At 42.1% G+C, this 24202-nt stretch overlaps 1 protein-coding gene across 3 annotated transcripts; it reads right to left on the bottom strand.

Annotated features, from left to right (window-relative positions):
* Positions 1 to 841: 841 nt before the first annotated feature.
* On the bottom strand, positions 842 to 22600 carry LOC101160259 (TBC1 domain family member 12). Of its 3 annotated transcripts, XR_910095.3 has the most exons (14): positions 21102 to 22599; positions 11857 to 11992; positions 6823 to 6938; positions 6628 to 6710; positions 6424 to 6541; positions 5886 to 5992; positions 5094 to 5177; positions 4702 to 4796; positions 4558 to 4629; positions 4293 to 4421; positions 4011 to 4120; positions 2936 to 3194; positions 2711 to 2851; positions 842 to 2594 (listed from the first exon to the last, which is right to left on the bottom strand). XR_910095.3 is itself a non-coding variant. In XM_011484156.3 (13 exons), exons 1-13 carry the CDS (start codon positions 22262 to 22264, stop codon positions 2780 to 2782), a joined length of 2541 nt encoding a protein of 846 aa, XP_011482458.1. In that variant the 5' UTR covers positions 22265 to 22600; the 3' UTR covers positions 842 to 2779. The 3 variants fall into 3 exon arrangements, 2 of the variants coding, with proteins under 2 accessions (XP_011482458.1, XP_011482457.1); XM_011484156.3 differs by having other exon boundaries at positions 842 to 2851; positions 6823 to 6935; positions 21102 to 22600; XM_011484155.3 differs by having other exon boundaries at positions 842 to 2851.
* Between the last annotated feature and the right edge of the window lie 1602 nt (positions 22601 to 24202).

A 24202-nucleotide genomic window follows, 5' to 3' on the forward strand; every position in this document is an offset into this window, starting at 1 on the left:
TTGTCATTCATATTTATTTCTTTGCATTTAAAATTTGTTGTGCACCACTAAATGTGCATCCAACATGCAGGCAATATACTGTATTCAATTCTTCGGCAGCAACAATAATTCACAAATGTATTAATGGAGATATTTCATTTATATTACAACAACAGTTGCGCTTTGTTGGTGCTGCAGATCAGTTAGAGGGCCCACAAATAAAATTTCGCTTAGGACCCCCAGAAGACCAGGGCCGGCCCTGCGCTCCTGTGTGTAAAGGAGCCGCGTGGCACGTGCAGCGCGGAGGCACTGAGAGCGCGCGCCTATGAGAGAGAGCGGTGAGAGAGAAGGAGAAAACAGTCTGAAAAAAAGAAGGAAAGTCTGAACACAGGACTAGTGGAAAAAGTCAATGATCAGGAAAGATGAATGTGTTTAATGTTTTTATTATAGCTCCGTTCACGCGCCATATGCAAAACTTAACAAAAAAAAAACGTGCGGTGATGGGATCATCACCGATGCGGTGATGCGGTTATCGTCACAGCCCTAGGGAAACCCAGAGGCAGAAGTCCTGATCATCACGGAACTGCAGTGTTTTAGGGAAAATTTGTTTAGAGCAAAAACTTGGATCAGGTTCTTCTCCCTGGATTCCATCAGATCACTGTTCTTGATGAGTCCTCTCTCTGATTAGAGCGAAAGCAGGACGACTGCATTCAAGGCCCACTCCGATCATCTTTTGTTCTCTCGTAAAAGTCACCCATGCATTCATAAAAACACAGGTGACCCTTTTGCGACATCGACGGCGTCGTCTGCACAAAGTGACAGCGATCTTTTAGCCAGGGCTGCATTCAGTCAGAGACAGGAGTCGTTTGCAGAGACATTTATTTACACATCAAACTAGTGGCTGTTATATGAAAAGACAGAACATTTATGCAGTTATTTACATCAACTGTAAGGCATTATGAAAAGAACTGTACACTAAAGTTAGTCCAGAAAAATGAGACCAAAAAAATTAACTACACGGATTTACAGAAAGCAGTAACACGATTATAAATAAGAATTTTTGAAGCAAATTCTGGTGTTAATCTTGTCTGATCTCTACAGGTTAGTTGGCAATAGTTTTAGTGTAGAGGGAGTATTTTAGCAGAGGATTCTGGGTAATCATAAAGAGCTCTGGAGGCATCACCTGCCAATGACAATATTGCACTTAACCGCTGCAGACAGGAGTCCAACACTGACTGTTTTTGGAAAACGTCCGACTCTTTTCCTTCATGAAGTCTTTCTTTCAGACAGGGACACTAGGGGAAAAATGAAGTAACGGATCAGATTGTGCTCTGAAAACTCTTCAGAGGATTCTGTTGTGGCGTAGTGTCCTGTAGACTTGGACCAGTGGTTCTGAAGCTAAAGCCTCCAACCAAAGAAGAGCTCTCTCCTCCAGTTTGGGTTGTTTTTTTTTTAACACTGGAGATGAAATGCGACTTTGCTGCAGCGCCTTTAGCGTGCTCACACAGATGCTAAGCTCAATCTACTCCATGTTGATGTCTGTTGCAGAAGTCTGACCTGTGAGGCAACCAAACATTGTGGTGCAGTTTCATTTCAAAATAAAATGCCTCCTCTGTAAACTTCTGACTTAGCTTACAGACATTTGAACAAAAGTAGGGTTATGTTGAGACAAATAAGCAACTTTGAGGGAAAAATTTAGCCCCCCCTCAAAAAAAAAGTTGCTGGCCTTGTGGGTTCACATAAGAGTGGGTGGAGTCACAGGGAAAGCTCAGACACTTATGTTGTTAAAGCGAAGCTCCAACAAAAATACTCAAACTTATCTGCTCGGACACTTAGATGGAGGTGAATGTTTTTTTTAATTATTATTTCAAGTAATTATAAAACACTGTTAAAGTTTTCATTCTCTTAGAAGCTCCTTTTTTAAAGGCTCCTTCCTTTAAATTGGTATGAAAGAGTTTTTGTAAGTTTGAAAAGTTAATTAAAGTAAAAAATAAATGTTTAAAAAAAACATATAGTATGATGTGAAGTTATTGTTTTCTACCTGTGAAAAATCAGAAGTAACACTTTCAATAGTCCGGGGAAATGTAACAGCAGAGTGGAAACACAGTTCCTGTTTTGTCAGGGATTCAAACTAGGAACTTTATATTCTGTTGTTTCTTCAAGTTTGTCTGTGCACAAAAAAACCTGCTTTGTACCCTACAAGGTTGAGCTCCTTTTTGGAAACAAGCTTTTATTGTGAACACTCAAAACGCTCATGATCAGATAAGTGCAGCAGGCTTAGTCTGAAGACTCTGGGAAGGAAACATTTTTCCGTTTGCTCGTGATTCCTGGTGGAAAGAAGGAGGTGAACTGTGGAATGAACAGGAGTGTGAGATCTTAAATGGGGGAGAAGACTTCCGATTGGTGCTGGATCTTCTGTGGATCCATCTTTGGTGTTTCAGGCCTGAAGTTTGACGCTTCATTTGAGTTCACTTCCTTCTGACCGCAGACAGGGGGCGCCCGTCTGATTAAAGTGCTTGGAGTGGCGCTTCCTCGCTGTGATGAGATCCACCTCAGCTGGAACCACTTGAATGGAGCTCGCTGGTTAATCTAGTGGGTACTGGGGGAGCAGAGGACTAAACCAGAAAGTTGAAGCCATTAGAAAACTTTAGCACCTACAGTGAAGTCGGGGTTGGGAGGGGGGCAACATGGAAACAGAAGATTCAGACTTCATGTGTGGAAAAATACTGACAATCTGCTGGAGTTGAACCAACAACCGCCTCTAAAACGTTCCTGGTCAGAGCCATGGGAGGAGCTGGGGTTAGCTCCTCAAAGCCGGGCTGCCGCCTTTCTCCGCCTCCTTGTTTCCATCCTTCATCAGAGCAGAAAACACCTGAAACGAGACAGACACCGTCACTCAGGAGCGCCGTTAAAGCTCCCCCCCATCCTCACCCCGCAAGGTCAGAGCAAGGCAGACCTGCGCCCAGCGGCGATTCCTGCTGATCATGTGCGTGTTGGCCATGGCGCTGAAGAGCGTGTGCGCCTGCAGGTCGTCTGGCAGGCGACTGAGGAACTGCGCGATGTGGATGAAGTCCATCTGCAGCAGGACCTCCTCGTACAGACGCAGGATCCCCAGCCCCGTCCGAAACAGGCTCTCCTCGCCGTCCCGGCAAAAGACGTCCCACACCCGACACGCCACGTCCAGTGGGAGCGACTTACTGTACAGGGTGAAGATCCTAAAATAGACAGACACCCCGCTCTGCTCAGAATTTAAATTCTAAACGGCACACTTTAACAAAAAACTCAGATAAAAATTGTGGTGTTGTTTTTTTAACATGTTCTTGAGACATTTTTTTGATGAGGGGGATATTTTTGAAGAAAACTAAGCTTAAAATTGCATTTCTGAGCACTTCTTTATTTCAAATTATTGTGAATCAGGCAAAAGCAAAATGCAGTTTGAAAATGATGAAATTGTTTTGTAGAAAATATGCTGAGTGGACTACAAACTTCCTGCTCTGCTCCATTCTGATGCATCCACTTACATCCAAATAGATAGATGTACGTCTTTGTTTTCCCCGTCTGAGCTGGAATCTGGATTAAAACCTTATGACTGCATAGCTCCAATTTTGCTCGCCATTTTTTTTTTTTGCATGGGTAATGTTAGGTTGGGGGTGTGCGGAGCTGTAACCTAACGGGAGAGCATGTAAACAGCTCTCAGTTTTGGGCATCGGGAAGGGGGGTGGGGTTGCTCTGTGCCAGTGGTCCTCCCCAAAACTCAGAGGGGAATTTCTAATGAACTACTATAGCTCTACGGACACTGTGTTCTAGAAAATGACCATTTATTTTGGCCAAAAACGGCATAATCAGAACTAAAAGAACACTGAGAATGCTTTGAAAAAAGGATCAATAGATGATCGGAGTGGGTCTTAAAAAAAGGAAATGTAAGCGTGAGAAAACAATCAAGACTTTCCTTAAGCTGACAAGGCTGTAAGTCTTGAAGGACTGATAGAAATGTTCAGCTGGGGTCCTGCAGGGTTTGAGTCAGAACTCACCAGTCGATCAGATACAGGTCGGGTGTCAGGCTGCTGGTCTGGAAGTGACCGAAGAGACGAGGAAGATTCTCCTCAAAGAAAATCTCAAAGGCTGCGAAATACTTCAGCATCTAAAACACAGAAGAGCTTCTGTCACTTTTAACTGAAACATCTGAGACTGCAGGAGCGAAACAGAGCCGAGCCTTGGAGTCAAAGAGGCAGACTTCAGACGGACTGTCTGAGTTTTTGTTTGTAGGAAAGGAAAGATTTGAGGAGGAGGAGGGTGGAAGGAGTGTCTAGTACCAGGTCGTGGTCGACTCTGAAGAAGGCCATCTGACAGGGTTTGTTGAGTAGGTTGGCGAAGGTGATGAAGGCCTCGGCCTCCTCTAGGTTGAGGATGAGTACAGCAGCGATGAAGGACATGCCCTGAACCTGAAAGAGAACAAGGATTTTTTTTTATCTAACATTTGATTTCCTGAATGCTTCAAGTGTTGCCAGGTAACATTGCAAACATGTCTGCAGTCTTCCGACTTAAAGAACCACTCTGAAAAGAAAGAGACAGACTCACGTAGCCGATGTCCGGTCTGTAACAGGTGTACGCTCCCAGCACGCTGTGGAGGAGGTCGTGGTAGGGACCCCCCTACAGGAGGAAACAGTCAAAGGTCACATGACCTGCACTGATTTGTCAAACTCATCCATGCGGCGGAGGTACCTTCTGAAAGATGAAGAGGGAGGGGAATGTTCTGGAAATGTCCAGTTTGATAAGGTCCAGGCTGGACTCCCTGTCGGCCAGAGATGCTCCTCCGTCTGACCAAAGAGTTTTAGTTCAGTTATAAACAGAGTTCAGAGTTCATGCTTTACACATTTCAAGAAACTACAATAATACATTATGAAAACAATTTTAAAAAACACTTGTACAAATAAAAGTCAAGAGGTTTAAAATACCTCAGCATACGTTCAGCACCTTTTAGTTACTTTGCTTCTTTTTACCCATGATGCCCTTTCTTCAGTATATTTGACAAGTTAGCACTAAAGCTAGCATTAGGCCTCGTCTACCTTTATTTTATAAGACGTCAGTCAGTAAAAAGCAAAATGGTGGCGTACCGCTCTCGCCGTCGTTCACTGAACTGGTCTCACTGTAACTTCTCCACTTCTCTTTGGCTCTGGACAGGAAGATCTCATAGAGCTCTGCTCACAAACATAAAGACAGCCGGTCAATTAATGCAAACACAAGCAATCTAATTTCCTTACCTTAACAAAAGGCAACGGGCAAAATCATTGCATCAAATCTCTGGATCTAATTGCGTTTTTCTCAACAGTTTAGCCTCCAATTTTATACCTAAACAACTGGTGGATCCATTTTTCTTTTTTTTTAATGTGAGGGTTGTTTTTAAACAGGCATGTGATGTGAAGCCCTTAGAAACAACAATTTTCCAGAGGTGAGAACATTGGAACTCTTCATTCTGACGGGTGAGGAAATAAATCAGTTTCAAACAGGACCACAAAGTTACCATGAATTAATTTCATAAGATGTAGATCTGAGGGAAGAGGTCAAATTCAAGTTATTAATAAAAGATTTAATATTTAAAGCTGTGTTTTCACAGAATAGTGTGGTTCATGTATCTTTCTTTGAAGATAAAATCTAGGTTCTGTTAACTCCTCCTCCGTTTTTTGATTGGGGCACAACTTTAATAACAGCTAGTTTGATATGAGGGTCATTTATAAGAGTGCATGTGATTTGAATCATTTAGCACCCCCTGCTGGCCACATATATATTACACTACTGAAGAAAATTTCTCTGTATAAAATAAATGAATCTCTTGTCCTGATTCAAACTGCTTTTGTTCTGCAGACTGGTGTTTGTTTTATTTATTTAAATGGCAAACATTTGTGTACCTGGTGTGATGTTCAGCTCGTTGCCAATGGCGAGGCTCCACACTCTTCCTCTGACGCTGGGAGGAAGCCCCTGCCACCAAAGCTCCCGGACGCGCCGCGTTGCCTTCCTGCACCCAGACACACACAAGTGTGCAATGAGTCACACCAAAATCATAGCTGATTTTTTCTTTTTTAAAGTCTTCCTCAAACTAATTTTTTGTGACCATTTTGGTTTTTATATGTTTTAAGTTTGCATCGTTAAAATCCGAAACACTGATTGTATTGCTTGAAGCTCATTTTGAATTTTTTTTAAATTGTTTTGAGTTCTGTCATTGTGACGTCTGGATCCTGAACTTTTCAGCCTCTTAGAAGCTTCTATAGATTTGCAGTAATTTTGCAGAACTATTCTACTATTCTTTGATTCACTTCTGAAGTATTACTGATGAACCAAAATCTATTTTTTTTAGCACATAACACATTTTTACAAACATCTAAACTCTCCATTCCAACAGGCGAGGACATAAATCCGTTTCAAAAAGAGCAAAGCTTTGATGCTCACATGCTGTCCCAGTGCGGCAGGATCTCTGTGTTCCAGACCACCATGGCGTTGGAGATGCTGTCCTCTTGTCTGTGGCGCTCCTTCATCTGACGCTTCTTTCTCTGAGCTTCTTTCATCTCTGATGGACGGATTAGAAGCAGAGTTTAGTCCTAATGTCCTCGGAAGGCATCTTTCTGTTTTTTTGTGTGTCTTTTTCACATGTACCTCTCCTCTTAGCTCCTGCCACCATCTCCTCATACTCCAGCTTGTGTCTCTGAGTTTCCTCTGTGGACTTGGCTGGCAGGTTCCTGCAGGATACACAGACATTTAATACTCAACCAAAAACATCCCAAAACTGGATGTAAAGTCAAAGATTTTATTCCATTTAGCTTTAGGGCATAAAATGAAGGGTCCACTCACGAGGGCCGGTCCTCCAGGATGAGAGCTGTGGTGGACAGAGGCTCAAAGTCCAGATTCTTCCTCCTTCCTGCAGCCAGGGGGCGCTGAGAACCCGGAGAGTCGTCCTCTTCTTCCTGCTTTAAACACAAAACAAAGATTGGTGAGACAGCTAAGGAGCTTCGTCTCCGTTAGAGCATTTCCGATTGTGGTGGATTCTAGATGTTTTTTAATTGAATCTGAAGATGAGATTTGAGTATCACAGAGAAAAAACTGCTTTAGTTGTGCCTTTAATGAGAGAATGAAATTCAGCTCTGCGTCTGTTATAATTAGGTTTTCCTATTGGAGTTTTGGTCTTTATTCCACTGGAAATGAACTCTGAAGCTTCTCTCACTCTTATTTGTTTCTGGAAACAATTACTTCTGTATCTAAAACTCCCACTCCAATCATCCTCTGATCTATTGTAAAGGGTTCCCAGTGGTCCTTTAATGGTGATTTGAGCAGTGAGAGTTCATACTGTGTTTTACTGTTGTTTTTTCGTGTTGTACTGTGAAGCACTTTGTGATTTTTATCTGGAAAGGTGCTATACAAATAAAGTTTATTATTATTATTATTATTAGAAATTGAACTGCAAGTTGTGGACAGAACGGTTGTCATGGAGCTACCCCGCCCCCTGTACGGTCACCGTTAACCTAAGAGGTCTGTGTTTACTTGCTTTTCTGTTAGCTTACAGCCCCTCACACCCCCAACACCTTAAACCTTCGGTGTTAAAAATTAGGCCCAACCCAAATCTGAATTCTTCCCCTATCCCTACCCCTTCATTTGGCCCTCCAAACGGAGAGTTATGGAAAAATCTTCCCAATCAATGACGTCATCAATAGTCAAGCTAGGTTAGCCCAGAAATGCTAGCGCTCAGAAATACATAACATCAGTCTTAAAACTTTAAAAAGGTCATGCAAAAACAAGGTAATTACTTACATTTAAATATAAACATCTGTGCATCAGAGCACACCCACATGAAGATAAACGCTTCTCCTCAGGGGTTAGCCCTGAATTATTTTGGACAACCATACTCCTCCAAAAACCCCAACAATTGGAGAGAAGCAGTAGGGGTAGAGAAGAATTCGGATTTGACCTTAATGTTACCAGACATCCTCTTTACCAAAACTATTAGTAAATATTGAGTTCTTCACAGTAAATCGAAAGATTGCGATCTAAATGTAACATGAGGGACAACCAGTCTACACAGACTGATGAATGTTCATGTTTGGGTTCAGTTGCTGCTGAGGGCTATGTCTCTGCAACTTTATTGAGATCATTACTGAACACAGCCAGCAGGGGGAGACAGAGCTCCTCCCTTCGACCTGCCTTGCAGTGATGTTCGACATCACATGATTTTCTGCTATGTGACTATTAAAACAGACTGCTGAACATAAAGACTTTCAAATCCTATCCAGAAATACTGCGTGTTGTGTTATTTAGTGACAGGAAATGCAGCTTTTCTGCAAAAACATTTTGAAAAATGCTTCTTGAAGTAAAATTAATTCATAAAAAACTCAGATCAGTGTTCATCAAAATAGGGCCAGAAAATTCTCTAATGGAGGGTCCTTCAGATGCCAGAAAACAGCCAGAATGAGTCTAAGAAGACACCGGGACAAGCTTTTATTTACATCTTATGCTCCAACAGGAAACAGCCAACAGGAAGAGCATGACGAGCACAAGAACTTTACTTCCTGATCCTCACCTCTGCCAAAACTCTGAGGAAGCCGATCCAGACCCAGTTTGATGCATGAGGATGGCAGGAAATAATTGATTTCGGAGAACATTTAACAGAAAAACCTCCAGACCTGCTTCATTACGGAGGAAGACTAAAGTGATAAAGGTCCACTGAACCCAACATGACCCACAAGAGGCTCACCAGAGACTGAAAACAAGCTTCAAAGGCCTGATCCGACAAACACTGTGTGTGTATGTGGGTATGTATAGAGAGATATAGAGATATAGAGAGAGCGATAGATATATATATATATATATATAGATTCTATTAAAGACATTTTGATAAGAACGACTGTACCGCAATTTAGCCGCAGCTTCAGCTGTTTTCTGAAAAATTCCACCCCTTTAACCGTCTCCGTCAATCATTCTTGGAGTCTTAATCACATGTCATCAGGCCGACCAATCAGAAGTGGTTAAAGTCTTAACTTCCTTGTTCTTAATTCTGCTGATAAAGTCGCTCAGTTCTAACAAAAATACCAGCCAAAGCTCGTCTTTAGCGGTGTAGCTTTCCACAAAATCTGGTGTCAGACCGTGGAAAAAGTGAAAAAACCATGAAGCTCAGAGACGCTCGTCTTTCTGCGTTCGGCCATTTTTGCACTACATCTCCCATGATGCATTAGGTTAAAGTGTCAGTGTCTCTGCGCACAATGAGTCTCTCCTCTTAACGTCTTGAAACAACAATGAACACAAATCAAACAGTTTTTAAATCTTCTAACTTAACTTTTATTACATATTTTAGAAAAAACAGCTGCAGCTTCAAGCTTTTTCTGCCACAATTATCACAAAAATGCATCTGAGATTGCGGAGGGAATGTAGATCAAGACAGACTATGAGTTTCTCCTTTTTTTTAATTTTTGGATGCTGGTGTGCCTCGGGATTTTTGTCAAGGTTAAAGTGTGCCGTGGCTCAGAAAAGTTTGAAAAACACTGCTTTACAGTTGCATGGCTTCAATATTGTTCGCCATTTTTATTGCACCGGTAATGTTAGGTCGGGGGTCTGAGGGCTGTAAGCCAGCGGGAGAACACGTAAACAAAGAGCCTCAGCAGTGGGAGGGGTTGCTCCGCCTCAACAGTCTTGTCAACAACTCGGACGAGAATTTCTAATGAACTTTTGCTGTTCGGTAGAAATTATGTCTTAGAAAATGACACAGCTTTTTTTGTTTTTGGCTAAAAAAAAGGCCCAATCATAACTAAGGGTGTATTCAGCCTGACAGACAGATTTATTTGGTCTGGACTGAGTCCTGAACCTTGCAATCCTTGTCGGGATAGTTCAATTATATATCTCTAATTGATGTTTAACATCTGCTTCAACGAAAGGCAAAAACCTTATTGCTACTTTGGTCAGGTGGAGGCGTGCTGCAAGCCGGTCACTGAGAAAGTGTATAAGAAGGTACGCCGTTTATGTGTTTATGAATTACATATTGTCAGGAAAACAGTGAGAAGCAAACTGGATCAGGTCAAAAGTACTTTTAGTAAACCTGAATTCATCCAACCACATTTCAGTGAGTTACTGTGTCTCGTGGTTGCTTCAAGTTTCTTTGCGACCCTCTGTTTACGTCACAATGCCCGGCTCCTGTGGCCGTTTTGGTCTAGTTGTTCCACTCAGATAACGGACTACATTCTGACTCAGGAATCGCAGAGTGAACCAGAGCTCAGTCCGACTGGAAACAAACGGAGACCAGCTTGAAAGATGGGTCCAAGAGTGCGTGTATTCAGACTGAGAATTTGTTCTGGATTATCGGGGGAAACGAACTCTGGTTCACTTTAAGACAACCAAATGTGTCCTGTCTGAATACACCCTAAAAGACCACTGGGAATGCTTTGAAAATAGATCAATAGATGATCAGAGTGGGTCTATAAATGTGATGTTTACAAATGTCTCAACTAATTTTTAAGGAAAGTTTTTCAACATTTGAAGTATAAATTGTCTCATGCAGGAGGACCCAGTAGTTTCATGTAGGAGCCTCTTTGAGAGTTTTATTCTGAAACTTGAACTGATTTAAAGGAGCTCCATTAGCTGAAATTAGGATCCGTTCTGAGTTTCTGGCTCGAGATAACCACATGTGGACCCCCTCTGCTCAAAAGTAAAGTGACCCGACTGTTATCATGAGAGCAAAGCGAGCTGGGCGGGGCTGCCAGAGAACAGCTGACAGAGCTGGGGGGGGGGGGGGGGGGGTGCAGGTGGTTCCTGCCAGCTCCTGTTGAATGATGGATGTTAAAATGGATTTTAGCCCCGAGAGGAAAACAAACAGTCTGGTGACTTTAAGCGCCCACCCCCTGTGATGAGGGTGTCAAAGCCAACTCTTGTTGCAGTTTAAGCCTCAGGTTTGTTTGAGGATGGAGAAGTCCTCACAAAGACATGTAAATTAGCATCTGTGTGTGGCTGAGCAGCTGCTCTGCAGGACAGCAGCAGCTCTGTGTGAACCACATCCCCCTCCCTCCCTCCCTCCCTCCCTCCCTCCCTCCCTCCCTCCCTCCCTCCCTCCCTCCACAGCAGGCACTCAGTTCTGGTTGCTTAGCAACCACATCCTCTCAGTAAATCCTTTTAGGAGTCTCATCCCCTCCTATGTTCCAACAAACCAGATGCAGGCTAACGCTATTAGCATCATGCCAGAAAACGCTCCACAGAAGCTGTTAATCAGGTCAAAGGTCAACACTGAGGCCAGTTGCAGCACTTTACTGCAGCAGTCCAGTCTCTAATATAAACCCCCATCCACACAGATATCCCCTATTCTGACTGCATCTGACCCTAAAACTGTCAGTAAAGCAGCTGTGATGTTACACGTTTAAAAATGCAATAAAAGAAGGTTTGGGGATTTTGTTTGTTTCATATTTCAGTAAAGTTCTTTCCTGTCTGCATCATTGGAGACCTTCAAGTTTAGAGTGGATGAACTGCAGCAGCGCAGATGTCAGAGGAGCGACAGCACCGGCTCATCAGAGCTTCCTCATCCTCATCAAGAGGAAGACACCATCATAGGTCAAACTGTTTTGTTTGAGCGGCTTGGAGTCTGCAGCTTGCTGTTGCTGCTCTGAGACTCCCTGAAGCTGCTCTCAGGTCTGTCCCAACCCTCAGAGGATGTTTGCGTCAACACCTAAAGCTGAGCTCTAGGTCTGAGTTAACTCCTGCACTTTGCAGACGCAGCTGCCTCCACAACGCTTTGTGTAGAAACACACGTGAACTTGTGAGCAGGCTCTTTTTAGTCGAGTCATGCTTTTGTTTGGCTGTGAAGTTCCCCAAACGCCTCACGGACACAAAACAGAAGAAAGTCTGTAAAACACCAACCTGCTGCATCGTCGCTGTGGAGCACAGATCTTTGCTTTGATCGCCCTCTCTCGCTGCCGTCTTCCCAAAGAGTCGCCACCCTGATGCATTGTGGGATACTGCCTTAGGATCTTTGGATTTCTTAGAAAACAGGCTCCTGAATGAAAAAGAGACAATCATCAGACCTCATTGTTTTATATTCATTGATCATTCAAACCAATATTAAAATTAATCATTAGAAAAAGACAATGAACTCGTGTGCTTATCGATGATAGAACCAAAACCTTTGATTACTGAACGCGGAAATCTTTTCTCCACAAAAGTGCCTCTAACCATCTACCGTTAGATATAGCACTAAAGGCCTGGGGGGCTCTCCTCCCCTCTCCTGGTCTGGCTGGTCTGGCTGGGTAGGATCTGGCTCCCTTTATGAACACACGGTTCACGTCGGCAGCATGCATGTATCTCCACCCCCACGTGCACACTGCCACACTGCTCCCTGTCTGCTTCATCCCTCCTCCTTACCTACAGTGTATTGATGGACAGTTTTTTTTTTTTCGCTCATCTTAGTGTCAGATTTTCACCTTTGATGTAACATTCGTCTTTCCAGCAGATCTGGTATAAATGTTACAGCTTAAAATAATAACTTATTCAAATCAGTGCTTGTATCCCCCACCTTTTCACCTTTCTTCCTTTTACTCTCTTCCACCCTCCCCTCACATTCTTCCCCTCTCCCTCCCCACACACACTAAATGTAACAAATAAATAAAATAAAAAAAATACGACAAAAAGGGGTTTATACAAATCTACACTCTAGTTTCTTGAAACTATATAACCTCTTTTTGTGATAGTAAAACCTGTCCAATACAAAAAGCCTTCAGCTCTAATCTGTTTGCTCAGCTGTTGGACAGAACAAGTTAAAAAAAAAAAAAAAAAAAAGATATAGCACTAAAGTTAGGATTTAATTTAGGACAGGATTTAGCGCTAGAGTTGGAACTGGATTTAACATTGAATTTAGCACTAGATTAAGCACTTAATATATTCTTATAATTTAGCAGTTAATTGAATTTGCCACAATTCAGGCTTTCAAGTATTTGAGTTTTGTTGTTCATTTAGTTTAACATTTATTCAACAAATTACATTTTTAGATTTCTTTTGGAGCATGCAACTTGAATAATATTCAATTGATTGATTTAGCAACATTTCTTTGCATTATTTAACATTATTAGGTTTATTTTTTTTAAATCATACAACATTTTAAGCTATTTAGCAATCAAATTGAACATTTTAATGTGTTATTTAGCACCAACTGTTTACCATATTTTTAGCCACTTCCTAGTTTATAATATTTGTCATCAAACACATTTTCAGATGTTTCAGCATCTGAGTTTTCTTGTCCATTCATAACTTGTAGGCTTTTTTGCAAGTATTGTTTTCATTATTTTTACATTTTTTTGGCAGCTTTTCAGCAGTCATGCAGATACTGCTGCAATATAACCTGTAATATTTTATTTAGCCTTTGATAAAAGTTCAATACTGCAGCAAATATTCAGCCACACACCTCCAGACTGCGACCATTTGGTCGCATTTTGCGACCAAAATTTGAGAGTGTGCGACTGGATGTAAAATTCAGTCGCGATGGCGAATGGTGATGGCGAATCTGCAGCGAGACTGAAGGAGAACAGGAAGTTGGAGTTCAATTCAGTTCAATTTAGTTTTAATATTCCTCTCCCCCTTAGTATGATCTGTGTTATTATATATTTTATATTTATTTGAATGTTTTGTAATGGATGTAGCCTATTTTTAATCAATTGGTATTTTAAATTATTTCAATTTCTCACTTAACTACAAAAACCATCAGGACAGATGTCCCATAATGCATTGTTTGTAGTCATATGGCAGCTTTCAGTCAGTTCAGTACTAAATTTCCAGCTGCGTTCGGTAGGTTGGGGCCTTGCTGCTCCCGCCCCTTTCTCCTGATATTTTTGTGATGATTGACAGGTGATGTTGGAGCAAAAACAAAAATATATGTCACACACCAGGTGATCTGCGCAGCGTTGCGTCCACCTGGGTGATCTCAAACACGCTTATTGTGCGTCTTGGCTGCACTTATTTGGTGTCACCAAGATAAATTTCCATCAGTTTTTGAGCCTCTCTCTGATCTCAGGTATCTATATCGATTGTTCTGATCTCCAGTGAACATCGCCCGTTCTTTTACAGTTTACCTTCTTCTGTCAGTTTACCTTGTTGTTGCAGATTAAAATGTGACACTGAATTTGAAACAGCGCATCGTAATTTATGCATCTATTATTAAAGTATTTATTTATAATACAGTGGAAATTAGTAGATTTGGTTAGCATGTTGATTTACGGTATGCGCCCCTAAATTTTTTTTGATTGTGCCCCTAAAATTTTCAGTTGGGGGCCACTGTGCTCCTAGTGAAAAAAGTGAGTCTGGAGCCCTGCACATGGCAATTTTAACACCGTTTCTCATTATTTTTATTCTTAAAAGTGCTATTTAAAAGTAACACAGTTTACAACAAAAGTCATGCATGTAACTTTAACAAAATCAGAATTTTTTAAGCAACTTTACATTTTTCCTTCATTCCTTATTGTTTTTACTATAGAAGTCACTTAATTTTAAGCTAATTTAACATTTTTAACAGAATTCTGAGTTTTAAATTATGCAAATTAAAACAGAAAATTTGTATTAAAGAATTTCTACTCTTCTTCATCAACACTTGGTTTATTATTAGTAGTAATGCACTTTGCAGATTTCACATCTACCGGTATATGCAATTTGCATATAGATGAGACAAAAAAGATTAGGTTTTATGCATTTATCTTTTCTATAAAAGCACTTTTGTAGTTGTTTTTTGCTATTCATGCTATTGTTTTGGTTAAAAAGAATTATTATAGGTCAACTGCTCTAAAACAGCTCCAAGTTCACAGGAACAGATGCCGTTTCCCCAAAAGAAGATTTGTTTTGTCTGCAGAGCTGGGGCTAAGATAGAGCCAGGATGGATAGATGTGACAACCAACCTTTCTAACACAGAGAAGACCAATATTCTTAAAACAAAGACGCAAAGAGTGCAGCTGCACTGGGCAGCCCTCATTATTTTCATCCCAAACAAAAGATCTCTGTCTGCAGAGACAAAAGAACAACAGCACTGAAAAGTGGAAAAAAAAAGAAAAGAAAAGAAAAGAAAAACACAACTTGGAGCCTGCCACCTAGTGGCAGCAACATGACACATCTGAAAAGAAAAAACTATCCTTGCACGCTTAGTTATGACAGTTTAGGCAAAGCAAAAAGTATCACTTGTGCAAGAAACTTTTGCAAGAAAGTGGAAAATCTTTGCAGGACTAATAGGATCCAGAGGATTTACTCCTGCTGTCTGTTTTCTATAGAGCGCTCTACTTCACTACTGGTTTATAGGACTCTGGTGTCAATGAACGCCTCCCCCAAAATGTTTCTACCACACTAAGAGTTCCTCCTAAATGCAGCTAACGTGTAGCGGTGTTGGGCTTTTTTACATGTTACATGTTACATGAACTTTTTTACATGCTGCAAACAAGGTTGGGAGTTACAGGTATTGTGAATACGCTAAGGCTTCTACCATGGCTAACGTGTAGCGTGTTACAAACAGGTTACTGCAAACATGTTAATAAAGTCTGACTGACTGACTGATGTCTGACTCTTTTTTCTCGCTTAATACACCTATATAATCCTTATAGTCCGTAAAATACAGTGCATGAACATAGAGTTTACGATTTTGAAATTTCCTGTACAGGTTTGCCCATTTTTCACCCAAAGACAGCCCGTAGACCTACCTAATGGCAGTTCTGACAGACATAATGCTTCAGCTGTCTGGAGTAGAATCCGCTTGGTTTTCTGGGTTTCAAACATCCAAACATGTGGAACCCTGTGAGACGTGAGAGTCTGAAGCTCCAGCTGAGCAGAAGGAGCCTCCTTTAATCTCAAGGCTATGATTGTCCTGGCAGCAGCATCTTTGGTTTCTGGCTTCGTTTAAAACACTTGAAAAAAATGTCATTTTCAGACAGTTAGGAGTGTTTGTCATCTCTCTGCTCAGCTTCTAACTCAAAGGGATTTTTTCCCCACCTGGGATCAGATTCAGAGAGGTGTCTTTGTCTGTAAATAAGTAACAACAGTAAGGTAGGAGGCCTTCATTAATCCTTTAAATAATAAAACATCCTTCTGCTGTTCTACTTTAAAAGTTAACATTGACTTGAAGCCAGAGAGGATCACGTGACAAGCCCCCATGCAGCTTCCTCTGAGTTTCCTTTGAGACATCCACACCAGCTGTCAAGGCGCAGGTCCAAACCCAAACCAGAACTCGTGGAAACAGGAATGTCCCTGCAGCTGCAGAGAAACGGAGGAGACGTGGACCTGAGATGCTTCTGACATGCTAAAAGGAGCCCGCACAAAGCAGAAGCCTCTGCAGGACAAAAACAAAAGTGAACTGTGGGAGCTTTTCAGTCAATATTCACCAAGATGTAAATTAAGGTCTGTGTTCCTGCAGCAAGTTTAGGAGAAATCCACTCAGAAAAGACCTTAAATGAATCAAAACAATAATCCATTTACGAGGACATCCATGGATCTGGTCGTTTACAAGTGGATGCATCCATGGTTTGGGAGGGGCTGGTGCTCAGAGCGCAGGTTTTTAGAAGAATACTCAGACATATGGATCAAAATGCCACTTTAGGGTTTGTTTTTGTTAGGAATGAACATTATAATACACTTACAGCGTGATACAGGCCCTTTAAAAACACCACTCATTGAAATGTGGTTGGAGGAATTTAGACTCATTTAAGCATTTTCAATGCAACACACATTGCTTCTTACAGCTTTCCCGACAATCTATGTCATAAACATTTATTAGCGTACTTTCAAACCCAAAGTCTCCTCATCACTGCAGTTTCTAGCAACCTCCGAGTTAAAACACACGGCACGTATCCTTGCCAGTTACCGCCTTGCAGCATACAAGTACTTAAGTACTAAGTTTAAAGTGTTGGTCCCGACCTTCAAAACTGGTAAATGACATAAAGTTTTAATAAATTAACTATCCCTAAGGATTATGTTTCCGTCTTTTTCTTGTTGTTTTGACCCGTCCTTGTAGTTCCTGGCCAATGACTGAAGAAATCTTTGGTAACGTGGTTTTGTTTATAAGCTTTGGTCTGTAACTGAATGGTCCATTTGATGCCAGTCTGAATACAGACCAAACGCAAGGTTCAGGACTCGATCTGGACCAAATTAAGCGGACTCCATCCGGAACAAAAGATTTTCCCAGACTGAATACATCCTTAATTTATAAGGCTTTTAAAAGTCCACTACATTTATTAAAAACGTCAGATTAATTTAAAATAAGTTCATGTTCATTATCTGTTGTAAAATAGAAAATTGCCAGAAAACAGCACAAATGACAAGAACATCTTAGTATAACTGTCAAGCACAGAGGTGGAGGGTTGGTAATGTGGGTTTATTTGCAGCAAAGTTCTGCTGTATGATTCAGAACCTGGAAGAAAGAGTCAAGTAAAGCTGTGGTGATGATCAGAGAGCTGCAGGCCTCAGGATTAAACATTTACAAGACTGACAGCAGAAAGTTAAAGCTCCCCCAGGCCGACTGAATTATTCCTGCTTACATTTCCAGCTGGAACATAACTAAATGCAGGAAGTCCCCCTGCTGCTCGGTTCAGACTACAGCGTGGAGGAGACCCCAGACAGCGCAGTTACATGTGGACCCATGAAAACTACCCATGAATGCTTGTTCAGAACTTCTCTGTTCCTCTTTCCCTGAAAGACTCAGCAAAGCTGGATGTGGAACTGAAACTGGACATGAAGTATGAAGAAAGAACAGCCTCCTTCAAAGTGAGACGATAAACTCACATAATCCTTGAAATGAAGCTTCAGTTTACTGAGGTTCTCCTCAGCTTTTAGAAGGTCAAACTGTGGATCTTAAGAACACACAAGCAAGTTTAATTATTTTGAAGAGCTCTACAAAAACCTTGAATCCGTGTCTGGATTCATGAGATCAATAAGACTCCCCCAGTAAATGAATGATGTTGGTTTTAGGTGGTATTTCCGTGTCTATGGAACCCAGTTTGAAGACTTGCTGTCTGAGGCAGGAGAAAAACGCTGCTACACCTGTCCCCCACTGAGAGGGGGTTTTCTGGCACGCCTTGCTTGTCTTACTTTTTATATACATTTTATTTCTTTATCTTTTTTTTTCAAAATACACCAGAATGCACTTTTGTTTTATGGGCATCTTGAGTTTTTTTATATATAGGAATATCTTGAGTTCAGAGATGTTCTGAGTGTTTTTATACATAAGCCTCAATAAGCACATGTTTTGATGTGATCTGTGTGTTTTGAAGTACTTTATATGCTTTATTAAATATATTTGTTTCGCAGCTTTTCAAAACTAAATTTGTAAAATTGTATCTTGTTATATATTTTTTTTCCTAACTTTAAAACCGTGACACGATCTGAACCATGAGTTTTGTGATCCGTTGCACCTCTCCTCACTACACACTTTCTACACTTTTTCTCAGACAAACATGAACATTTTCACACTTTTCTCTCTTGTTTAAACTCTCAAAGTTCAATTTTTCATACAAAAATAAGTCCAGTATTATAGAAAGAAAAGATCTGATCATGATCAAAGATTTACTGGTATGTGGATTTATCAAGCTGAAAGTATTCTAAACAGGAGACTTGGCATGGATTCACTGACAAGGTCAACAGCCAATTGGGAAGCAGAACAAAGTGCACAATTAAGATAAAAAATAAAAAAATTGGAGAAACAGTATGAGCCCAAAAGGTGAATCTCAATATGATGAGAGAAAATTGCATCCTGAAAAAGATAGCACCAAGAATTAGTATTTTTTTCTTTAGATATGTTGCAGCAGCAGAAATATTCTCAGAAGTCAGTCTGCTTCACATTTGTTTGATATTTTTGGTTCAAACTAACAGACCTGTTCGTAATCCTCCTGCAAGTTCATCCATGAAGCTCACATCTAGAGTTTCCAGGAAAACTTGAATAAACGTTTACAGACTTTTCTCCTAAAGCTTCAAACCAAATCTCCTAGACTCTAAAACAGTCCCAAAGACTTGGTCCAAATAGACAGGATTGTTGGGTGATATCCCACCTGCCCTTTTTTTGGGTTTGCTTTCACACATGGCGCTCTCTGGAGAGAACCACCAACTGAAGTGGACCAAAGCACCGGAAGAATCACGCAGTTCCAACAGCTAAAACCAGCTCTGACCAGGACGGGGAAACACAGGAAGTAGAAACCCGGAAAGACCTCTTACATCTGGACGATCACTTCCCGACACCAACCAAAAATTTTCAACTTCTTCTTGATGGTCTTTTCTCCATTAGTTCTGCTCTGACCTTTATTCTCCTGGTCACAATAGCTGCATTTACACGGACAAAAGTAATCTGAATTAACGCCTGATCAGAATTTAAAACACATCATGTAAAAACGCCATGTGGAATACTCTGCCCCGATCAGACTCGTTCGGATCAAATTTTCCTTCCGATCAAGACTGGTTGGTTATGCCGATTGTTGATCCAATCGTGGTGCATGTAAACTATTTATACTAACTGGGGGGGGACTCCTGCTCTGGTTTTTTGTGATGTGAGAGCTCCGGAAGCGGCTTTTGAATGCGGAAATGCCACTCTGCACTCTCAAAATTACAAAACAAAGGCTGATGTCATCCGCACGTATTTACGTGGGGCCAAGATGCCCATTGCTGCGTTGCCCACACATTTTTTAAGTGCATCCAACCCTAACCCCTCCTCCGGGTCGGTCTGGCAAAGAAGGATTTAGAGCTGGCAACACGTATTTACAACATTATGTGCCAAACAGTCACTTTCAAATAATAAAAGTACACTTGCTACATGAATAGAGCATCCATGTTTGGTAACAACAGATCTACTACTTCGTCTGCGTCGGTTTCTGGTATTTTAAATAGTTCTGCGTATGCCAAAATGATTAATTTCCATCAATCGTGTGGCAAATGTAAGCGTTTGTTATAATGGGATACATTTTTTCAGCGCCCATGTACACACCTCAATTCTAATCCGATCTTTGATCAGATGAAAGACATTTGTGAGCACATGGACAAACTCATCAGAGTTCAGGTGAGCTTCCACACCTGCCGAACCCTGAGAGCCATCAGAGAAGGATAAGCCCGTGTTTATTTCCCTTTAAGACGCCAACTGAAGCTTGTTGAGTACGAGATCCGTTTGAGTCAGTTTTCCTGAGATGTTGTGACAACAGAAACAGTGAACGTGGACATTTTTACGCTGCTTCTGCATTTTAGCTTTGTTTCCCTTCTGAGAAATAGTGACGGTGTGCCACAAAAACCTCCGAATGAACGACAGCGCAAAAACACATCAAAAGAAAAACGTTTATTCATCAAAGTACCTTCATTACTCCAAAACACCGACTTCTTTGGGAGCCGGCTGCTGAACTTCTGACATATTTTCCTTCAACAAAGACTTAAATCTTTTTTCCTATGAAAGAAAGTTTTTCCATTTAGGTCAAGAAGTGACTCAGGAGTTTTTTCACTTTTACAGCCTGCTGCTTTCAGGGAATCTGCATTTTTTTAACAAACAAATGCAGAAGTGAAAGTCAATCAGCCACTAAAACTGGCTCCAAACAGGTTCTCCTGCAGAAACACGTCAGCTTAAGAGTCTGTAGCAATCCTAAGGACATGAATCCATCAGAAGAAGCAGATCAGAATCCAAATTAGAAGTTAGAAGCTCAACAAAGCGCTCCTTCTCAAACAAACAAAGAGTTAAAAACATCTGATCTGTCTGCCACGTCTGCAGATGGACTCCGGCTGCTCTGCAAATGCAGATCCACACTGCAGCTGCAGATTTAAGGACATCCGGACCAGACACTGTCTGTGTCCAAATGAGATGGGGGAATGCAGACTGGGCTCCCCGAAAAGCCCCCAAAACTTTTGAAGGTTTTGATCAGGCGTTTCAGCTTACCTTTACTGTGAAAAGGTTCAGCATTAAAAAAATATGTCAGCAGAATGTTTTATAATATTGTGTGGATGTGTGTGTAAGTGTGTGTGTGTGTGGGGGGGGGGGGGGGCAGCATAAATTCCCATCTTTTCCCCTTTGAATGAATGTTTTTCAGGCTTTAATCACGTGCTTCCGTTTGCCTTTATTGTGAAAAGGTTCAGCCATTAAAATAAAAGTCTGAGGAGTGTTTTATTGTGGTGGGTGGGGTTACCTGGTGAAGAAATCTGCGATTCCGAACCTCTTCGGCAGCAGCTTCTGCTCCGTGCCGGCGCCCTGCTCGCTCCGGTCCGGTAGATTGTCGGGGGCGCTCTGCCGCCGCCCCCCCTCCAGAACATTCCGCAGGTACTCCTCCGACACCTCATTTTCAAAATAAAAGCCCCCATCCTCCTCCGGGGACAGTGGGGTGGCGTCGCAGCTGAGGGACACCGCGAGGTTGAGGTTAGTCCTCAGACTCTGCGGCCTGATGGGGGCCCGGAGGTAAGCGGGCTCCCCATCTTCCTCCTCCTCTTCGCCCGGGATGGGGGGCTCAGACAGCGGGCTGTCACTGTATGGATCTGACAAGGTGGAGGGGCTGGGTGAGGGGATTTTGTCACAGGGTTCCAGGGAGAGGGGCGGCTTGCAGAGACCGAGGAGCTCTGACGCGAAAGGAGCGTCTTCTCCCGAGGCTGGAGGAAGCGGATGCCCGCTGAGACTCAGCCCGGACCCCGGCGAGTTTCCCAGAAGATGCAAACCGCCGTTGGCTACTCTCAGCTCCCACGGCTCCGAAGCGTGTCCGTGACCCAGAAACGGTTCACAATCCGCGCTGACCTCCCCGGGACAGTCAGCGACCCCGTTGGACATGTTGACCGCAATGCAGCCCGGGTGCATCCGCGCGCACGCGGGTCGATCGAGGGGAGCAAAAGCCCGGACGGAGCCCTCTTCCACCAGGCACTCGCCTCTGCTCTCTGCTGCGATGTGCTGGACCTGTTGGTCTTGGTCCAGGAGCGCAGCTGCGGGGGAAGTCTCTGTGCTCCCATCTCCTCTTTCTCCGTGACCCCCCTCCTCCAGCTGCTCCTCTAGACCGGTAGATTCACTAAACCCGTTCAGGCCTCCGCAAACCCCCGAAATCACGCAGGTGTCGATCAGCTGTCCCGGCAGCAGCCGCTCCGCCAGGTCCAGCATGATTTTAGCCGGCGGCAGGGAGGGGTCTCTGTTTACATTCCTCCCGTTCTCGGTCGCATAAGCTGGAGGCTTAGCAGTTTCCTGACCCCCGCTGACACGGGCGAGCAGCCCGGAGTGACACAGCCTCCTCGCTCCGCCTGGTCCTCCCGCCGTCTCCTCTACTACATTACAGTCGATCCCGAACGAACCTCCGTTCTTCCCCGTCACCTCCATGACCTCTCAGTCCGCCAAGCGTGCTTCGGGCCCCGCGAGAAATCCCTGCGACGAGTCGTCCGGCCCCAACGGCCGAGCTCCGCAGTGGCTGTTTGTGTCGTTCTCCGAGGACGTGGCTACCATCTTAGCCGGTGCTATTTCAGCGTTAGCTAACGTGCAGCACGGAAGTGAAGCATCTCCGGGTTGTGAATCTACAAATGTTTTCCCCGACCGTGGGAGCGAAGACGCCCGGAGGCGGAGGATAAACTAAACCCAGAAACGATCAGCTTTCTGCTGCAGCGGCATTCCTCTCACAGTCAGGCGCCATCTTGAAAATTCCCCAACAATGACGTCAGCGTTCTAACTCGCTCTGCTTGTTTTGATTCGCTGAAGGGTTTTTTACTGACACCTGTCGGTCATTCTATATAACTGCAAAATGTTTTTAGTTTGGGGGGTGGGCGGTTCCAACTTAAAATCTTACAAAATTATTTTCATTTATAAAAATTAAACAACGGGGGAAATATAATAATTATTATTGTATTATAACAGCCTGAATAGGTACAAAAACAAACATCAATAACAAAAATACAAAGCTATTTTGATTTTTTCAAACAATTTGAAGCAACATGTTAAATCAATATGGAGTTAAATCAAAATGGAGCAAATAGTTAAAACAACATTTATCAAGTAATATACTCAATGATACTATTTGCTTTTTTGCTGTATTTAGCATTTTCAAATGCTAAGAAATAAGATTTGAAGACATTCAGAAACAAGTAAATGACTTTTTGCCTTTTCACCATTTGCACCAAAGATTTTTAGTCATAACGAACATGTCCAGAACCGATACATACATGTATTTCTCATTTCATGTAATACATCACAAATATTAAAGTGATTAAGTCAAATACATTTAATTAATACCTACTTATATGTGTACAACAACAAATAAGTTAGTGTTAAAAATATAATTCCAACGTTTTACTGTTCCTATCACAAAAGCACTTTTACCCAACTCAATTTGTAAGAGTTCTTTAAAATGCTGACAATATATAGTGGCTTTGTACAATAAATCTTGCATTTTAGTTCTTCTTTTCTTTTTCTTTTTTTACTTGAAGTAATTTGATTTTGCCTTATAATTGAATAGAAGAGTAATTCTCTGAATTTGGTGTACTTTGAGTCTATTTGTGTATTTGAGCATTGGATCTGACAAGGGACTACTGAACCCCTCAGAATATGTTTTCCCACCTTATGCATGAAATACCCCAAATAATTAGAAATTAATTTGTGGCTTTGTTTTGGATTCAATGCTTTTGCTGCCCAATCTAACTTCTGTTCATTCTAAAAAAGGTTTTGAAACTTATTCTCCTAATTCCTTGGTAATCATCTGTTCCATGTGTTATACAACTTATAGTAAGTAAATCATATTTGATTCTAAGTCCAGCCTTCAGCCCTGTAACAGTGTTTTTTGTTACACAGATCAGTCGTCCTGGTCCCTTTGCTGAAAAACAGCCCAGAATCCTAATGTTTCCACCCCCATGCTTTACAGTAGGTATGGTGTTCTTTGGATGCAACTCAGCATTCTTTCTCCTCCAAACACGATGAGTAGAGTTCTTACCAAAAGTTCTATTTTGGTTTCTTCTGACCATAGGACATTCTCCCATCCTCTTCTGGATCATCCAAATGCTCTCTAGTAAACTTTAGACCTGCACATGTACTGGCTTTAGCAGGGGGACAAGTCTGGCACTGCAGGATTTGAGTCCCTGGCGGCGTAGTGTGTTACTGATGGTATCCTTTGTTACTTTGGTCCCAGCTCTCTGCATGTCATTCAGTAGATGTGGGATTTTGGCTCACCGTTTTTGTGATCGAACCCCAAATGGAGGGAGATTATCAGTGGACTTGTATGTCTTCTATTTCCTAATAATTGCGCCCACAGTTGATTTCTTCACACCAAGCTGC

The sequence above is a fragment of the Oryzias latipes genome, chromosome 15 (genome assembly GCF_002234675.1).
Source record: "Oryzias latipes chromosome 15, ASM223467v1".
NCBI lineage: Eukaryota > Metazoa > Chordata > Actinopteri > Beloniformes > Adrianichthyidae > Oryzias > Oryzias latipes.